The 19,446-nt window shown below is 39.8% G+C and overlaps 1 protein-coding gene across 1 annotated transcript; it reads left to right on the plus strand.

Annotated features, from left to right (window-relative positions):
* Positions 1-67: 67 nt before the first annotated feature.
* On the plus strand, positions 68-16,076 carry LOC105459221 (protein Wnt-10a). Its single transcript, XM_011705078.1, has 4 exons — positions 68-230; positions 7,517-7,770; positions 13,379-13,662; positions 15,561-16,076. The coding sequence occupies exons 1-4, from the start codon at positions 124-126 to the stop codon at positions 16,074-16,076; spliced, it is 1,161 nt and encodes a 386-aa protein (XP_011703380.1). The 5' UTR covers positions 68-123.
* The last annotated feature ends 3,370 nt before the right edge of the window (positions 16,077-19,446 follow it).

Raw genomic sequence — 19,446 nt, forward strand, 5'->3', positions numbered from 1 at the left:
GAACGAGGGGTCCTTCCGTTCGGGTGCTAGGGGTGTGCAACCCTGGACGAAGGGTCGCACTCAACTCTTTTAAAGTGGGCAAACCGCGCAAAGAAGAGAAAACGTCCTCGGGGCAATGACAGGATGCCTCCGTCTCGTACAGGACGTGCATACGAAGGATCGCCGTCCAGGATCGCCACCAGGATCGGCCCTACCGTCGCTCTGCTGCTGATTCTCTTTGAGCATCGCCGGTGAGCACCTCTATGATCTAACGATTGAATTTCCTTAATTTCCTCTAAACGTCAAAATATCATTTGTAGAAACATCAATGCCAGTGATCAAAATCGTAGTACATATAAAGTATATTTCGATTTCACACCTTTAAAACTTTACATTTTTATTCTTTTTTATATTTATTATTTTATTCTATAAGTTATGTTGTTTAAGTTACTTGTTAATAATACTAAAAAACTTAGTATTTCAATTGTGCTCGTTTAATTTATAATATCGCATTATAATTATAATTATCAGAATTAAATAATCGCAGGTTTATTAAAACTATCGACATTATAAATATCAATGACATTTTATCATATCATTGAATATGAATAGTATTTAATTTAAATATCAATGTCTTTAAATTCCATTTTTAAATAAAAAATATATTGTTATAAAATATACGGTCCTAATACATCTTCCGTGTATATCTTCAGGAATAAAAATTTGAAATATTGATTTCATCTCTAATAATTATAAGTAATAAATACGCCATCGTGGCGTACACACAGGTTTCTTGTACGTATCACATTTGCAAAATAACTGTCAAAGTATGTGCCTTAATATTCTTAAATTATGCAAATTCGTTAACGTATTCATTACATGTGTTCGTAGTTCACTGTAGTTCAACATCAACCAATCTATTTTCGCTTAAGCATCTCATCTATCCCTCGTGATTGATTAGTAATTCACGTCACTACGATCCTTCTCGCGTTCTCTTCATCTACCTTCTTCCCCATCACTTCGCACTTCAGCGACGTCGTCGTCGTGAAAACACTCTTCCGGAGAGCCCGTTTCTCTCCCGTGCTTCGATCCACACGATACTCCGATGCGCCGCGATGCACCATAATGCAGACGTCAAAACGTCACTCTCGCCCGCTTTGTCCGTCCGTTGCGACGGAGCGCTACAAATCGCGAACTCGCTCACGAAATGCACGTTGTCCACACCGCGATGGAAAGTACACGACAATGTCACGGGACAACCGAGGAGAAGCTGCAACGAGCAACGGGCTCGCCCGTGTCTAATCTCGCCGAGAAAAATTTACGAGCGCGGTAGCACGGCCAGCTTCTTCGCCCTCTTTTTTTCATGGTGCATCTTCTGTGCTCCTGACGCATCCTTCTCTCGACACACTCTCTCTCTATCTCTCTCTCTCTCTCTGTCTCTGCGGAAAGAATCCGTCAATAGGGTGCGCTTCTTCGACCCGGCGGTCGTATCGACGGTTCGAAAGAGAGGCGCTCACAATGACGAAGTGCAAATAGACCGTTCCAACCGAACTCCACATCACGAAGAATGAATCCCGCTGTGATCTTTATTATACCTCTCCGTAATACTAATCGCGCCTTGTGCAGCAGGATCATCCCGAACAAATTTTTTTTTTCTCGCGAAAAGCGATTTTGGTGAAGCGACGATTCTCAGGCAATGCGAAATCGCAGATTGAAAGGTAGAGATTGCTTTGATGCGACAGAGATGTCGACAAATGCACATACAAAATACTGCATAGTTTGTTAAAAACTTCTGTAACTATAATTATCTTAGGTAATCTCAAGAACAAACGGAGAGTGCACACAAGTTTAAATAAAATTAACTGAGAAACGTTGATTCTTTTAAAGAGCTCCTTGGTGTGTATTTTACATTAATAATATTACCATAATAATATTCTCTCCCATTAACTTATACAACACTCAAGATTCTCATCACGAAGTCGTTACGTTGATAAACAACAAGATCACCGCTCAGCAAAGCTTATAAAGCTTTCAATCACAGACGCTATAATCATAAAATCCGGTATCGCGCATATAAAAGTGCCAAGTAATTAATTTTATAATTGCGGAGGTTTCGTGATACATTCCTCGTTTGTTGACGTCCGGTGTGTGATATCGTACCGGATAATCGCCAATCATTCGCCGCAAGTTCTCGAAATGTATACACACGAGCGATTCTTCGTCAATGGCAACGGCATCGATACGGCCTCTTCTCCGAGACCCATATGCGGCTTCTTGTAAATAATTACACCTAGCATCCGGGAACAGGACGTGCGTTCGCGCGTGTGAGTAAATCCACGTACATATGTTCACATACGCGACCGCTTATTGCGAGCCGGACTCGCGGGACGGCATTGAATTACAGTTCTGATGATATAATAGTCAATAAACTGGTTCGCGCGCGTCATTAACGTCTTGACACGCGTGCACGCGGCTTTCCCTGATACGCCGTAATGCGCGCACTTTTTGTTGCGCGGATTCCCACATCGCAAATAAAATCTTAACAAGAAAATGTCTAATAAAAGAGTTTGATACGCTACTTTATATATACATATATATATACACTTCAAATCTTACTAATAGAATTTAGTATATACGTTTAAGAATCAGCAAACTTTACGATATTTCGTAGCTCTGTATATTAAAATAAAAAAATATAATTGACAAACTCTATTCTTAAATTTTTTTTAATGGCCTCGATAGACACAATTCACAATTCATGAGTATAAAGTATGTGAATATATTACTTGTATTGATAGTTTCCACACGGAGAGAATTTTTTTTAAATTTATCCTGCAAATTATGTTAATTATGGGACAATATAGTATTTAGGCAAATTTTACTGTGCACTACAATAAGATTTCGCAGTAAAATTTATTGTAGTGCACAGTAAAATTTACCTAAATACTATATTGTCTCACAATTAACATGATTTTCGGAGTAAATTTTAAAAGGAAATTCTCTCCATGCAAGATTAAAATTTCATTTTGCATTGATTTAAATAATATACAAAATGTAATCAATTCGATAAAATCTATTGTGACTAACATTAGTTTTTAAATGAGACATACAATTGAAAATTAAAGAAATCATTCTAAGAAAGCCTAGATACGTGCGACATTAACATGAGTGATAATTCGCGGTTATATATATACCATTCACGGTTCCAAATGATATCATCTTCAAGGAAATCGTATTATCGAAGAGAAGTTAGCAGAATCCCGAATGTTTATTAACAAATGGAGACTTCATAACGTGAATATCCTATGAGATCGCTCGTAATTGACGAACTAGATGAGAATCCAGCTTTATCGCGGAGTTACAGGGTCGCCATAACTTACGCCGCTATAGATACCATCTGCAGAACGTAATTCGCGGCCTATCGCACTCCCGACAATGTACTCGCCGTGAAATCGATTTACTCTCATAAGATCGAGGAAAGAGCGCGGGACACCATGCGATATCTACCGCAGGTATTCTCGCGGGTCGGATCGTGAAAAAAGGCGAGTTCTCTCTCTTCCCACTGGCTATATATCCCATTAGACGCGAAATTCCGCGCCGTGTTCCTCTCTCATCTCCGCGAGCAGGATGGTAGGGGAGGGAGGGAGGGATTAAATAAAACACGCGCATCCCCGCGATGTTGCCATCTTGGATTCTTCTGCGACCCCTTAGATTATTGCAAAAATGCGGGACACGCGCTCGCGTATCTCGTCTCCGATTTGCCCAGCGGATTCCCATGAGATCGAGCACCCGAAGCGAAACGAAACTATAACGGTCGTTGATAAAAGCACAACGCCCATCGTCTGTGCAATAAATCGATCTTAATGCGTTGCAATTAATTATTGCTTTAACTTTTAAATACAACTTTAAATGCACGTCATTATTAATAGAAAGCCCGGTATTTCTCATAAAATAAAGGATCTTCTATTTATTTAAAATCTTATCTCTTAATCGGTGCTGTGACAAAATAATCACACACTTGGTCTGGGAGAATAAACATAATGTGAGCTGTGCATGCGTTAATAAACGATTAGCTACATTTTTCAACACTTCACGATTATGATTTCATAGAGGATCATCCTTTTAACTGCAGTAGAATTTGTTAGTATTATAGTTTTACTAGTTTGAAAAATATTCTGAAAAAAGTTTGTTTTATATCTATAAATGTAACGAAAAAAAATTATCACAAAAATGCTCCATATAACGAGCGACATCATCATTCATTTTTAATCACACGTACATATTAAGAAACGCATTCGAAAAGATTATCCTCTGGGCGGATTAAAAGTTTACGTGGTAATTAAACTTAATGATAATCGTATCCGATTAGCAAACAAATATCCGCAGCTTCAACAAAACGATCGCTTTGAAGGGTCCGGCGGAATAATTGCCTTACGTACCCGGCTCGTTTCTTATTCGCGAAGTGAGACGCATGCACACCGAGCCGGGGAAGCCGACGACGAGAGGTAGCGAAAGGAATCTCTTGATATAATCCAACTTCCTCCGCAGGTACGCGGTGTCTTCCGTAATTTGTTGGGGGAGTTAAGATCATTAATCTGCTTTCGGTAGATCATCAATAGCGCGAAAGATAGCAGCGGTGCAACGGTGTACCGGTAATGGGAGCTCTCAATAACCTCCGCGACCCTAAAACCCCGCGCCCCCTCCCCCTCCCCACCCCCTTCGCGTCGTTCTTTCCCACACTACGTAGTATCGCGCCAGGACCTTTTTACCTTTTCTTCTTATTACTGTGCCCATTCTCCCCCCCCTCTCCCTCCCTCCCTTCCTCCCCCGCCCCTCCAACCCGTCCTCGCCTTCCTCTATCCACCTCGAGTTCGCTGTCGCCGACTTCTTCGTCTTGCTCCTCTTTCTTCGTTCACGCGGGTGCTATACACAGCTTTTACTTTAGAAGAAGCTCGTCCGCTAATTTGTACCCGCAGATAACCAAGCGACCCACGAAGAGCCTTGCACCCGCCCATGACATCCTGCAGGACCCTGTACGACTCCACCGAGGATCCCTCCGAGGAAAAAATAAACCGCTTCGAAACGCTGCGAGCAGATTAATGATCGTGAGGAAGACTGCGGCGATTTTTTTCGCGCTGCTGGCCAATCTTGCGAGTTCCAATGATCGTCGATAGGAAACTTCGGCCATATGTTCACGTTTCAACGATCTACATTAATTTTCACGAAATTATTCTGCACTGATATCAATCGCTACGATTGTTCGTATCATGAAAAAATTTTTGATATTGTTCGTATTTAATATTTACTGCTTTAAACACTTTTGAAAATAGATTGCTAGATAAGAAAACGGAATATAATTTTATTTTATTATTACGGAATAATTTTTGTTTCGATATTTGCAAAAATACTTGCGCATTCTTCATCATCTTTCTTATATAAAAAATAACTTATTAAAGACTGTAAAATATATTGAAGCACTTTTAAAACTTAAAAATTTCAAAGGATCAAATTCACGTACAAAGAAAGCGCAACTCGAAAGAGCAGTAGGTTAATCCAACGAAATTCGGATAAAGAAGTTTCAGTTTATAGCTTATTATTTATTAACTGTAAATAACGGAGCGTTCTTTTGATAAAGTCATGCAGTAACATAGGAAATGACGACTTTGCTGGTCTTGTGCAGCGACAACGAAACGAACAACCCTTCTCTCCCCCCCCCTCCCTCTCTCTCTCTTTCTTTCTCTCTTTCAATGAACCGACGCACGCTCTCGACACACGTGATCCAGACGTATAGAACACGCACGTACGCTCGCTTCTTCTTTTTTTTCACCTCGAAATTAATTAACACCCGGTACGCCGTAATACGTGGCCATTAGGCAGCAGCCGTCGCTTAAGATAGCGCTTTAAGAGCTCCTCTTTCAAGAGATGGATGCCGTTATCGCGACCGAGCGGGGGATGGGAACATGGACAGGACGGAGAGTGGAACCGGGGTAGAGCCGAACGCGTGGGCCCTTTCCCTCCGCCGCCTCCTTCCTCGGTGCGAGACGCGCGTTGGCAGAAAACAGACGGCAAGATAGAAACGGTTTTATCGGCTCTTTGAGAACGTTCGCACCTCTTGACCTCGGCCTCGTAAAATCGAAGGAAAACGGACGCTCGCGTGCGGTGCACGCGTGCGCGAAAGTGCCCGCCGTGCAGCCGCGCGCGACCGTAAAACCGGTGCTCCAGACCGCCGCGATTAGTGCTGCACCTTGCAGATTCGAGCGAGATGCAAGCCGGCCCCGGCTCTCGATATTCGATGCCTTCGCACAAGCGTTTCCATTAACATTCCGAGTGTGAAACTTAGAAATCGCCGCTTAAAACAAACATCGATACAGCTATCCATTTAATCGTCAATTAAGTACGTTTGCTAAAAGCTATTGCTGTTAAACGATACACAAATAGGATATTAAATAGAAATAAAGATTTGAAAAATAACGCCGTCATTTTAAAAATTCATTACAAGCAAAGTTGCGAAGATATTCTATAAATAATTAACAAGGTTGAACTGAATAGTTCGTTTCAGGAAAGAATCTAAATACACAGTCCCTATTCGTGCTCGTCATAAAACATCGATATTTTCTATAGTGTCTCAATACCGATGATTATCCGTAGTGTAATTGCTTGCACACCGTTATCAGCGAAGAACTCAACGATAATCAGTTTCGCGAGTTTAACCAGGTGGCGAGCTTGACCGGCTGCTTCCCTGCTTCCGCACGTCGTCACTAATTACACTCGACACATGCTAAACTAATATGTACGTTCGCAACTGAGAAGAGAAGTAACGGCGATGAAAAGACTATGATGCGAGTTCTAACTTGACGGTAAATACTTGCAGCTTATCACACTTTCGTTCTTGTTAATTTCTACAAAGATATCAGAATTTTCACCAAGATTTGATGATATAAAAAAAAATGATAATGTCTGTTTAATCGATTCTACAGCGATCCATATCGATCGGGAAATCGATAATTGGGAACAGGATAAATAAACATGAGCTATCAAAGGAACGAAGATAGATAAATATATAAGAACATGAGAATATCAAGGGGACATTGAAAGCAAAGGTCATGATATATCATGAGCATGAGGAATACCTCCAGTCGTATTTGGAGTCTAAAACACTCAAATGAATCAAACGCAGCCGCTTTCATGGAAAAACCATATATATGCCTCGCTATTCAAAACTCGCAATCAAAATCGAATTGAAACTAATTACGTACAATAGTCTGGCGTTCATTTTGTTTTTAAATCGCTTTTTTTAGATAACTTTAAAATCGTGGAGTAACATTATCGAATTGCATTTTATGATTTCTGTATTAAACGTAGAACCGAGAAAAAAAGATCATGTTTATTTGGTATATTTTTTTTCAGCTCATCTAATCTCGATTAAAAAGAAGAATTATACCTTGTCCTATTTTACATATTCAATCATCGCCTAGTATCTTAATGATAATCACATCAAAGAAATTAACGTCGATTATCATTTTGCTACCTTTTTCAGCGCAACCTGCCTAATGAGCAATTCCGTGGATGATTGGATGAATAGCAACAATGTCGTCTGTAACGGCATTCCAGGATTAACGAAGGACCAGCGCGAGCTTTGCTATAGAAATTCCGATGTTACCGTAGCCGCGATCAAGGGGCTGCAATTGGCCGTGTCCGAGTGTCAACATCAGTTCATGTGGCACAGGTGGAACTGTTCGTCCCTCACGTCCAACAGCAGAACTCAACAGAGCAGCGTCCTTCTTCAACGAGGTACTAAGAATACTTAACGAGCGAAATTATCTGATCAGATGTGAACTCGTGATTAATAATCTACCTGCCTGCTAATGGCGTATTAATGCTTCCTAGATCATTAAATTCGTCTCGGTTCGCGCTATAAATACAAATGAATGAAATATAGACCCCATTAAGAAACTAAAATGTCTGTTAAAATTATGTAAAAAATAATACACAATCGAAAGTTTTTATGCCACAGACATTGTAATTTCCCGGAAACAATGTAATTTCAGAGATAAATATTCTAAGTAATTTTTTAAAAATATTAAAAAAAGTTAAATTATTCTGTATAATAAATCATTCTTACGAACAAATGTAAATTCAAATGTTTTACCTATTAATGGAGTAGCGGTAAAGAAATTAAATTTACAAATTTATAACCATCGACGATACTAGTTATTATATAATAAAATATATACTTTATGTTATTAATAAAATATAAATACAATCTATTAGAAACATTATAGCTATGAAAGATATCTTTACACGCATATATTTGAAACAATCACAGAACGAAACACGCTAAACAATTGAATATAATTGGAAAATTTCACAGTGATATTTCGCAAATCTACAACAAAAGTTCTGGGCAATTTCTCATCATATAATTGCTGCGTACGAGTTTCTTGGACAAAGTGGAATCTTTTATGACGTCGTTGACGGGACGGCGCGCGGCGTAGGCGAGGCGAGGCCGAGACGACGCGTTTCCTTAAATCAAAGCGCACGGCATAACCTACCCGCGGCATACCCCGAAAACCTGTCCCAATTCCATAAGAAGACCCTGCCCCCACGGTCGGCCTATTCCGGTGTGACATATAAATTCGTCGTGGCGCGTACGTGCGCCGCAAGAGGAAACATATATCGTGTCGGACGAATGCGCGAGAGCGCGACATCGGGCGCACCTGACCTGAAAGCTTAAGCTCGTCCGCAGACCTGGGGGCCCCCGCTTCTCCATTCGGGCCCTCGTTATCTGCCTCCGTGAATCGGTACGCCTTTTCTTGCTCACGAGACAGGAGAAGGTGTCGATTCCACGACTTTTTCGAGAGTTATGTAAAGCGGCCCGCGTCCGACCGATTGTAGAATTCTAATAAGACGAAGCTTACTCTTTCACGAGTGCAGTCACCTTTTTAGCGCTTCGCGAAAAAAAACTCGGTAAACCGTCTTTGTTCCTATCACGTTAATTCTGTTTGGTTTGTCGCGTAAAATTTTTAGAAAATGGAAAGTTAAAAAACAAGCGAACTATACATTAGATAAACTAAATATTACAACTTATAAATGTTTAAATCTTTACGTCGTATAGATTGCCGCAGAAGACCTTCCTTCATTGTGCAAAGCTGCATCACTCGCAAATGTTCACGCACAACAAAAGCTTTCTCGTATTCGTCTTACTGTGAGCTCAAGCGTGTAAAAGATTCGCGATTCGCCGATTATCCGTAACATTGGCGACAACCAACCGGCCATTATTAGATTTTGGTTCTCGAGTCAGAGGGCAATAGCTTCTGAGAAGCTTGTACCTCAGCAGGCGCGTCTAACAACCCACTGTCCCTTTTTAAGATATCGGTGGCCAGGTGGAGAGATGGTCCGCGATCATTCGAGAAATCCACCGTGTCAAATTTGGGCCTCGGGTCCGGCATCTCGAGAAGAGCCGTTCATAGCTCAAGTCACTCAGACACGGTTCTCTTGCCCTCTCGTTGCTCTCAACGCCACCCTGCTTTCCCCCCTGTCCTGGTTTCTCTCACCTATCGTCACAATTTCGTCGGACTTCAGCAAAACGACTTAATGTATTATGAAAAGTACACGGAACCGATCTTCGACCGCTCCGGCCGAAGCGTAGGGCCCACACAAGAAGATCGGACCGGCTGTCGCGTTGCCCATACCGACGATGCTCCACGACAACTGGATTTATAGATATAAATATAGAAATGTCAAAAAGAAGGCTCTTCTTTCTATTATTTTTTTTTAATTCTAATATCAAGGGATTTCATAAAAATGAAAAATGCTCGTACGTGATTAATGTGGAACTCATTAAATCCTCGTTAGAAAACAAAGATGATGGTCAGTCTAGTCTCACTGCTTATAAACCGACTAATCAATTTTCTTTTCCTGTATTAATTAAAGAACCACCGAGCATCCGCAGAAGTAGTAAATAACTTCTGTGTCGAATCGAAGAAAATGATGTCATTAAACAAATCTGTTGCGTTTGGATTTATACATCCTTACTCTGAAGACACAAAGAACACCTATAGCATTCTTACACGAGTCTATCGAGCGTGCTGTCTATTGAGTCACCTAAATAGCGATTCAGCCGATATCATTTACATAAAAGTTTCAACAACGTTAAACTGTTAATAATTTGCAATAATTAATAAATGTGCAACAAATCGCAGAAATATAAAAATTTTTTTGTAATAAACATTTATTGTATTTGACTTATCACCGTAAAATATTAACGAATAATAAAAGTAACTGCAGCTTTCAATTATTTAATTCTCCCTATATCTTATGAAGCATATAACGATAACTGCAAGCTTAATAAAAAGATTTCTCAATATCTTGTATCTGTAATTATAAAATATATATTTGCAAATAAAATAAATATTTTACTTATCCTTAAAACATCTAGATTGTTTTTGACAATTGTTTAAAAATAAAAGTAGAGATAAGACGGAAAAATTAATTGAATGAACTTGATATCTATTAAACCCATTTGATATCTGTCTTCGAACTAGCTACACTCAAAGGATACGCGTGTCCTTGCGGGACCTCCCCCGAGCACTATCTATTGAGTTATCTAAATAGCGATTTGGATCTGACACGCGGGAGTAGCGCAAGGCCTGTGCACCATTCGTCACAACGTCGCTGCACCACGGCTGCTGCGACGAGAGACGAAGGGAGCCAGAGATCGCTGCGCGTTCCTCGGGAGATTCTTCCCTATCTTCCACTTCGGGTTCTCCACTGTCCGGTGAGAGGAGAGACGTACAACTACCCGTGGAGGATTTATTACGCGCTCCCTCCGTCCCTCTCGCTGTCGAGAAACAACGACGGTCTCGCGGCACGGTAGCTATCTGCATTATAAAACAGTTGCTGCCAATACCCGTATATAGCGAAAGCTTCCAACCACCTCTCCCACTGTAAGACCACATAAAGGGCCCCTCCTCGCTTCGTTCCGTCTCATCCCATCGAACGACGTGCGCTTCTCGATATCGAGACTAGCATTCTGGGCGTCAAGTCGCGATATCGAGTTCAATTCGGTATTCGTCGAAAACTAGTGGATCCACCCTGATTTCCATCCCCGACGTTCCTATCGGTCTGGGGAATCTCGAAGAAATGCTTTGGTCAGTGACGACCTTCGAGCTGCACGGAGAAGTCTTTTTAACATCGTCGAATGCGGTCGACGAAGAGCGACGTAATCAGCTGCCAGCTGTCCGATTGTCTTCTACACTGAACAACGATCCATTGGATCCAATGAATCCATGTCGTCGGGTAATCTAGTAACAGTTGACAATGACTGAAGAGATATTTCACTGTCGTTCATATTCGTCGCTTACAACATACTCCCAGTATGGTAACGAAAAAGCCAAAGTTCCATTTTAATAATTTAAATATTAAACACTTTAGCGCATATTATAATATAATCTTATACTAATTGCAAGCTATTGGAAGCTCATGTGATTAGAATGAATATTTCATGTAATTTCTTCACGTACGTTGTGTAACTTCTTTTACTTATTTTCTGCTGATAAAAAGTTACTTTTTTAAATTTTTAGTTCTTCAGTGATTAATTTTTTTTTTTAATTTTCAAATTTCTCACTTTATCAATTTTATCATTTGTCATGAATATTTTAAAATTGTCCTAATATATTTACCAACGCAATGAAAATAGATAATTGTCACGAAAAAAAGAAAAAAAATCATTCTATTCCTAGTTAGGTAAGGTAGTTGTGCATCGTTCGTTTGTAAGTTAACAGTCACCAAAGCAGCTTCGCGAATGTCTGTCCATCAATCGGATCTGAAGATGTCTTGGAGATTCTAAGAGCTCTCGAAGGGCCCACAGAAAAACTACATTCGATATCGCATTACTTATCACAGTAAACCAATAAGTAACTCTTTAAAACTGTCATCTAATTTCCATTTTATCTTCGCTCTCTACAAATATTTAAAGAATACGCGTAAATAATTTTTATAGTACAATATTTCTCTTTTTAATCTCGAATTTACATCCATTTATAATGTAACATATTTTTAAATATTTAATTAAAATTTACATCAACAATAAAAATGTTAATGTAAAATATTAAAAATTCTAACTAAATGGTATTAAAAGTTGAAAAAGTTAGACATCTTCAGTCTATTATGTTGTTGCTGGTAAAATTAGAAGATATCTCGCGGCTGTTCGCGATTTTCGCGTGGAATCGGGCGAGAAATCGCGATTTGTCCGCAGACCTCTCGCGGGGACGGAGTTTGGCATCGTATCGCTTCAGGCACCCCGTCGCGAGATCGTTTATACATGCGGACAGTGGATGCCCGCCGGCCGCCGTTGCTGATGGCCGCACTTTGTTTTGACGGACGGCTGAATAATCTACCTCTGAACTGCGCCTGATGGCTGTCTGTCTGTCGGCCCATCGTTTCGTTCTGTCCCGAACTCGCTACCGAAGTTCCTTCTACGGAAGCTCGGCTTCCCCGGTGTCCCGCTGTTTCATGATCTCTGCCTTTATCCACGGAGAGGAGAGGAGAGCGAACGCGATATCGCAGTCTTGCGTATATTATGCACGTCGTGTCCGTCGTCGTCGTCGTCGTCGCCGTCGTCGTTGTCGTCGTCGTCGTCGGTGTCGTTGACGATGACCAGCAATTTGCTAACGGAGACAACTGAGGTACGGGTGTCTCCCCCCGGATGCTTGGATGCATCCTATCTCAAACAACTACTTATGCTGAATGCACACAGAACGCGGCAACGCTTGCCGCGCGGCGGAAGTTGGCTAGGGAATATACCGCGGTATCCAATCAACGTCTCACTTGCCCGGAAATAAATAGATATATAATTTCCGCCACGCGGAAAAAGTTCAATGGAGTTCAACTTTTCCGTGCGGCAGTAGCCGCCGCGGCGTTCTGCATGTAGGAGCCAATAGTACTTAATTTTTAGTAAAATGTGGATATATTTTGAAATAGGAAAATCACTTTCTTCTCGCCATGCCAACTTCCGCCGTGCGGCAAGCGTTGCCGCGTCCTGTGTGCATCCAACATTACAAGTACCTAACGGTTCTAATTCTGTTTAATATATCACCACGTTCGCGTTATCATATCGAAAGATCAACGTATGATAAACTAAATAAACCTATTGTCCATTTTCGGATTTAATCAATAAAATATTTCTGCAATTGTTTAATACGGAAACTATTAAAATCTCGACATTTTTGTCTGAGAAAAGTACTTAAAGATGCGAGAAAGATGCAAAAAAGGTGCACCTTGTATATTAATTTTGTACGTAGATCACGGAAGGGCTGATTTACTTTTTGACAAGACAGCTTTGACAAGATAAAGGTGGAATAAAATGTCGTAGTTGACCATCGATCATACTCTGTTACAGGCTACAGAGAGACGGCGTTTGCCTACGCGATTTCGGCAGCTGGCGTGGCTCACAACGTGGCTCGTGCCTGCAGCATGGGCCGCCTGCTCTCCTGCAGCTGCGATCCTTTGAGCTATAGAGATAATACGCCAACAACTACCGGAGACGTCTCGTGGAAGTGGGGTGGTTGTTCACACAACCTCGAATACGGCATGGAATTCTCGAGGCAGTTCCTAGACACGCGGGAGAAAGCCGGCGACATACAGTCTACGGTGAATCTACACAATAATCAAGCCGGTCGTCTGGTAAGCGCTACTTTCGCAACTTCGACATCGTTAAACTCCGGGCACGAGCATATTCACGAGGAAATAGAGAGGAAGAAGAAATATTACGTGTCTCACTTATAATCACGTGTCTCATTTATAATCTTAATGTAAGATTATTAATCTAAATGAAAGACTTTTTCATCTTCCATTTCGATATTGCGATGTGTTAAAATGTGTTAGAGAGAAAAATATGACGTGAATAAAAATACAATACATAATCCAATTTGAGGAACATTATGCAATAAATTACTGTATTCTTATATAATTCTTAATTGTTCGTGTTTGAGAAAAGACGAACAATTAAGTAAACTTAAGTAACAATTAAGTAACAATTAAGGAACTTGTATACATCTTCCATTCAGCTTACGTAATTAAAGGAAGTTGTTCATTATTATAATTATTTAGTTTCTCACTTGCTTTAACTTTATCTCTCGCTCTTATAAAATTCCGCTCTTATTTCTTCGGGCAATATTCCTCTGTCTATTACTCTGCCTTATTACTCGTTATGTAGATAAGCTACATGTGCGCAAACATCGAACGATCCTATTGACGGAGAAAGCTGAGCTACATTTTAACATAAGTTACTATAACGAGATTATCATCTTCTTATTACAGTCCTCGTTATACATATATACAGACAGTATCCCACGATAAATGATGCGCCCATCTTAAAGCAGGCGCGCGCAAGAAATGTACCGTTAAACGGTCGTCGGGGAATCCCGAGAGGAAGCGAATTCGCAATCGCGTGCCGCGTCCGTCCGCGAATAATGTAGCGCGCACGCCGTCGTGCGTAGGTCCGTGAGAGAGCTTGAAGTTATCTTGCGCACGATTCCCTTCTCTTCGTCCTTCCTTCATTGTTCTGTCTTTCCTCTGGCTTTTACTTTTTAGCGATGCGCGGTCTTCTTCCCTCCCTCCCGTCGCTGAGATAAAAGAACGAAAAAGAAACCAGAAAGAAAGAAGAACGGAGAGAAACGAACTGTGTGAAAGAAAGAGAGAGAGAGAGAGAGAGAGGAAAAGGTAGAGAGAAACCGACTCTTCTCCTCTCCTTCATGGACCTCTCCACGCTCGCTCTCTCGCCTCGACGTTATTAAGACGAAGCCCCGGGCTGGACCACCCAGCCGTAGACTCATTAACTGTTTTGTACGCGACACCTCTTTGTTTAAAAGAAACTGGGCCCTCCTCTCTCCCCTCACCTCCCCTCTTACCCTCTTGACCGCTCTGCGCACCCCGCACATCCGAACGACTCGTACCTGTTTGTACAGCGTGTTAGAACCGGCGTTTTTCAGCCGACGTCACAACGGCGGTATCGCGGATATCGCAATTTGAGGGAAGGATTCGATTCCGCCCGCCTTGTCCGCTGGACCGAAGGCAACCCGCACGAAAAAGAGACCGTGGCAGGCGCAAATGAAAAAGTCGATCAACCGTTTTGTACAAAGTCAACCGACGTGAAAGCGACTTTTTAGCGAAACTTTATCGCTCAGAACTGTCGATATATACAAAGTGTTCTCCAACTTGAGTGCGGTTGACCGCGGTTTTTTTTCATAGATTCTTAAACCAATTGGAATTGATTTGGATTTTGCTCAACAAAGATGTGGGGGAAGGAAGGAGTTTTTGAATAATGAGTGACCGATATAGAAAATATAAAAGTTTTCAGAAAAGTTCATTAAAGAGATATTAAAACGAGATATTAAAGTATTTTTTTTCATAACAACGACAATAAATGATCTTTCCTGGAAAAATTTGAATTTCCATGTCTAAAAAGAAGTATTTAACATAAGTAACATAATTAGCGGGAAATAAAGAAACCAACTTTTATATTCTTAATTTCGATTTCATTCACGTGTCATGACTAATCATTCACAATTCGACATTTGCAGGCGTTGGCGAACAACATGCAGAGACGCTGCAAGTGCCACGGCATGTCCGGGTCATGTGAACTGAAAACCTGCTGGAAAATCGTCCCAGACTTCCGGATAATCGGCAAGGCCCTGAAGGACCGTTTCAGGAACGCTGTATTAGTGACGCAGAGCAATCTGGGCGGCGTGATACCATCGAACAGGATTCGAGGATCTCGTCGGCGGCAGAAGCAGAAGAAGCATCGCGGGGGCGGCCGCAAGAGGAAACTCCGGGATCTCCCCAAGCAGCTCTACTATTACCAGAAGTCGCCGAACTTCTGCGAGCGGGATCCGACGATCGACGTCGCCGGCACCGCTGGTCGCAGATGCAACAAGACCAGCACCGGCGGGGACGGGTGCGCCAGTCTGTGCTGCGGCAGGGGCTATAACGTGGTGCGGCAGCGGCGAACGGAGCGGTGCAGATGCAAGTTTCACTGGTGCTGCTACGTGCAGTGTCAGAATTGCACGGTGGAGGAGTGGATCACGGTTTGCAAATAAGAGGGAACGGAGGAAGCGAAAAACACAAGACGGAAGTCTAAGACTGACGGAAATTGACGTGAAGCTTTTGATCTTCCTTTCCGCAATCGAGCCGACGAGAAAGATATACACATCGTCGATTCAATAAGAGAAGAAATTAGCCCCGGAAATTCGCCGGGAGATGTGCGCGACGAGGCTATTCGTTGAACGAACTTCGTTTGCAAGAATCGATCAAGGGACACATAAGTAGAATTAATAATACGGTTCTTATTGAAACCAGAATTATCAGACACTTTTTCGTGGACTATCATGATATCGGATCAGTGAATCTGTCTGCTAATTTCGAATCTCTGCGAATGTAATAGAAAGATAATCTTTTGTTAGTAAAATTAAATCGATTTAATGTAACGAGGACCAAGAAATCTTTAAATGCGATTATATTTATATTAATTATATAATTAAATAATACAATTTTTTACTTTGTCGACAGGTTATTTGTCCTCTTTCAAAATCATGTTTTTATGCTAAAGTAACATATTAATTGTATTTTGAGAAATTGTTTTAATTCTCATTGAAAAAAAAAGTAAATTTTTATGTAAAAATTTGTACATTATTAAAGAGTCTCGAATTTTAGCGTAAACGATTTTTGATGTGGTGAAAAACTACACAAAACTGACTGACATAAAACCATGCTCTATACTAAACGTCGATTACGGAAATTATACTTTTGATTTACCAATCGTCTGCGAACGACTGGATTGAGTAGCAGAGAAACGTGAATCAATCGCATTAGAAGTCCAATCGCATTAGGAGAGATCTTGCGCAAACTATTCCGTAATGGCATGAGTAATATAAAATGATTCATAGGCTAAGTAAACTTATAATTTATTTATAACGACGCTCTATTTAATATTTAATTTTATAACTTCTACGTGAACTGTAAAACCTCCAGCACAGTATTATTAGACGAAAAGCGTGTCCTGCTTGACGGACACGATTGTACACAATTTAATAATGCGCGTACAATAAAGAGAGTTCCTTCAAACAATATCCCCTATCTTATCCATTTTTCAGATGTTTTCTCAAATTATATCGAGTTATTAGTCCGAATAATATTTTTATTTTTAGAAATATCTTTAGTATATTTCTTTCCGATTGCCTCACCCGAATCATTGAAATATGCGCTTTTTCTTTTTATTAAAGTCCATTATAAACAAATGCGCATTAAAATCTTGGAAAGATCTATGCCAATCCCATCTTTAGATAGAAAAAAAAGTGCATTTAACCTGAGCCGCGGAGTTAACAATCAAGGCTAATTGCCTTACTACGTCATTCCTATAATTATATGTCTGTCTGACAACACACTTGCACTATTATCACCTATATTACTGCACAACGTCATCTAATTACCAGATTTAAATATTATATAAAGACATACTATTAGATAATGACAAAAAAATATAACAACAGATTTCTAGAAATCTGTAATAAAAAACACACCATTTTATCGGCTGACTACCGATGAATTTTTTTATATTGTAGTAAAGAGGTAAGTGAAATAGCTACTTTTACGATGTTTTTTTATATCCAATTTTATACCTAATGTCAATGCTTTTAAAAATTAATAATTTGGCATAAGAATACTTTAATATACTATCTTTTCCTTATGTAAAAAATCATATCCTAATCAGTTCAAATTTTTAATTATTTAATTCCGCGACTATAATTCAAATCATAACATGAATACATTGATATCAATTTTTTTTAAATATAAACTGCTAATAATTCAAAATGTGAACAATACAAACTTTATCATAAACGATGATTAGTCTTTCGCAATTATCGATAGAATAAAATGTGAGAACAAAAAAACAAAACCAGTAAAAAGGATTCAAATTAAAAAAAAAATAATAAAAAATATAACAGCCCAAGAAATAAAAACAAAAATGTATAATTTTATATAGAAACTTTATATAGGTGAACGGCGTAAACAAAACGGTCAGATAAAATTTCATGATTCGCGCAACTCGTATGTGATCAGTATAGAAATGACTCATGAGAACCAAGCTAAATTAATGATAGCTCTAAGATAAATTCTTATAATAATAAATTTCCAGGATATATATATGTAACTTTATCTTCATTTCATATTGCCATAGATAACAACATAGATATTCAATTATCAGTTTTATTTCACTAGATTTTGTTGTTTTTTGTTGCTCCAAGAATAGCATTAAAACATTTACAAAAAATAACATTGCTACGTCTATTAAGCTGGCACAGCCACTTAAGAACAATTAAATAATTACCTCCTGTTTACTCGCTAATTAATCGCGCAAATCCCGATTTTTTTCCTAGAGCCGTTTCGGAAAAAAACAATGGCTGCGCTAGCTTTAAGATGAAAGTTTTCGTAACCACTGCAGCACAATCGAATGTGACTTACGTGGGAATTATTTCCTATATATTTATTTGATATTTAATTACTTTAATCTCATTGCTTTAATATAACAGTTTCCGATTTTGTTGCTAATAATTTATCTCGGCCGACAGCACCGCGTGCTCTAAGTTCCCTTGCCCGATCTCCCTTAACAACAAAATCGGAAATTGTTATATTTCGATAATACGATGCTTGCAGATTATTTTTATACCAAATTAGCATTAGAGGCGCGGGCTTCGCGCCCAATTTCTTTCATCATTATTATATATTTTATAATTTAATTTATTTCTCCTCTAATCTAAAGAAGAACCGCTATAAATCTTCAGATTAGCTCAATTATTTTGATATTAAAATATCATCGATTATCACAAACTCCGGTAGATTATCAAGTTATTTTTGTCCTCACAAGCAAAAGAAGGTTAATTACTTTTTAATAAGCTCTCGAAGATATAAAATCTTTTATAAGCTCACGCGTATAACAAACTACTAAGTTGATGAGTGTTAAGCAAAGTGGTAGTGGTACGCGTTCGCGATAAAACGTCGAAATCCAAGGAAACACTCGGGAAGCAAGAAGGAGTGATAAAGCGCGCATCGGCATTAATTGCCACAGTCCCACGAACGGCGAGCGGCTCCTTTTGACGGCGACAGCGACCAGGACGATCCTGAAGAAGCCGCGATAAAACGCATTAATCGCGCGCGCGCGCCGCCCCGAGATCTTTTTCCATACATCGATCCGAAGAACGAGAACGTTCATATAACGTAATTGTTTCTCTTACTTATTTATTTGACTTATTTATTTCCTTTGATTTGTTTATTATTAGATTCGTAATGATTATGCATTTCCGTTTTACATGACACCCGCGATATCTATATAAAGTTAGCACGACATTTTGTTATAATTTTTAAAAACCAATAATAGTTCCAATAGCACTTTCTATAGTTCTACTGTTTCTA

The sequence above is a fragment of the Wasmannia auropunctata genome, unplaced genomic scaffold (genome assembly GCF_000956235.1).
Source record: "Wasmannia auropunctata unplaced genomic scaffold, wasmannia.A_1.0 LD334204.1, whole genome shotgun sequence".
In the NCBI taxonomy this organism is placed as follows: Eukaryota; Metazoa; Arthropoda; class Insecta; order Hymenoptera; family Formicidae; genus Wasmannia; species Wasmannia auropunctata.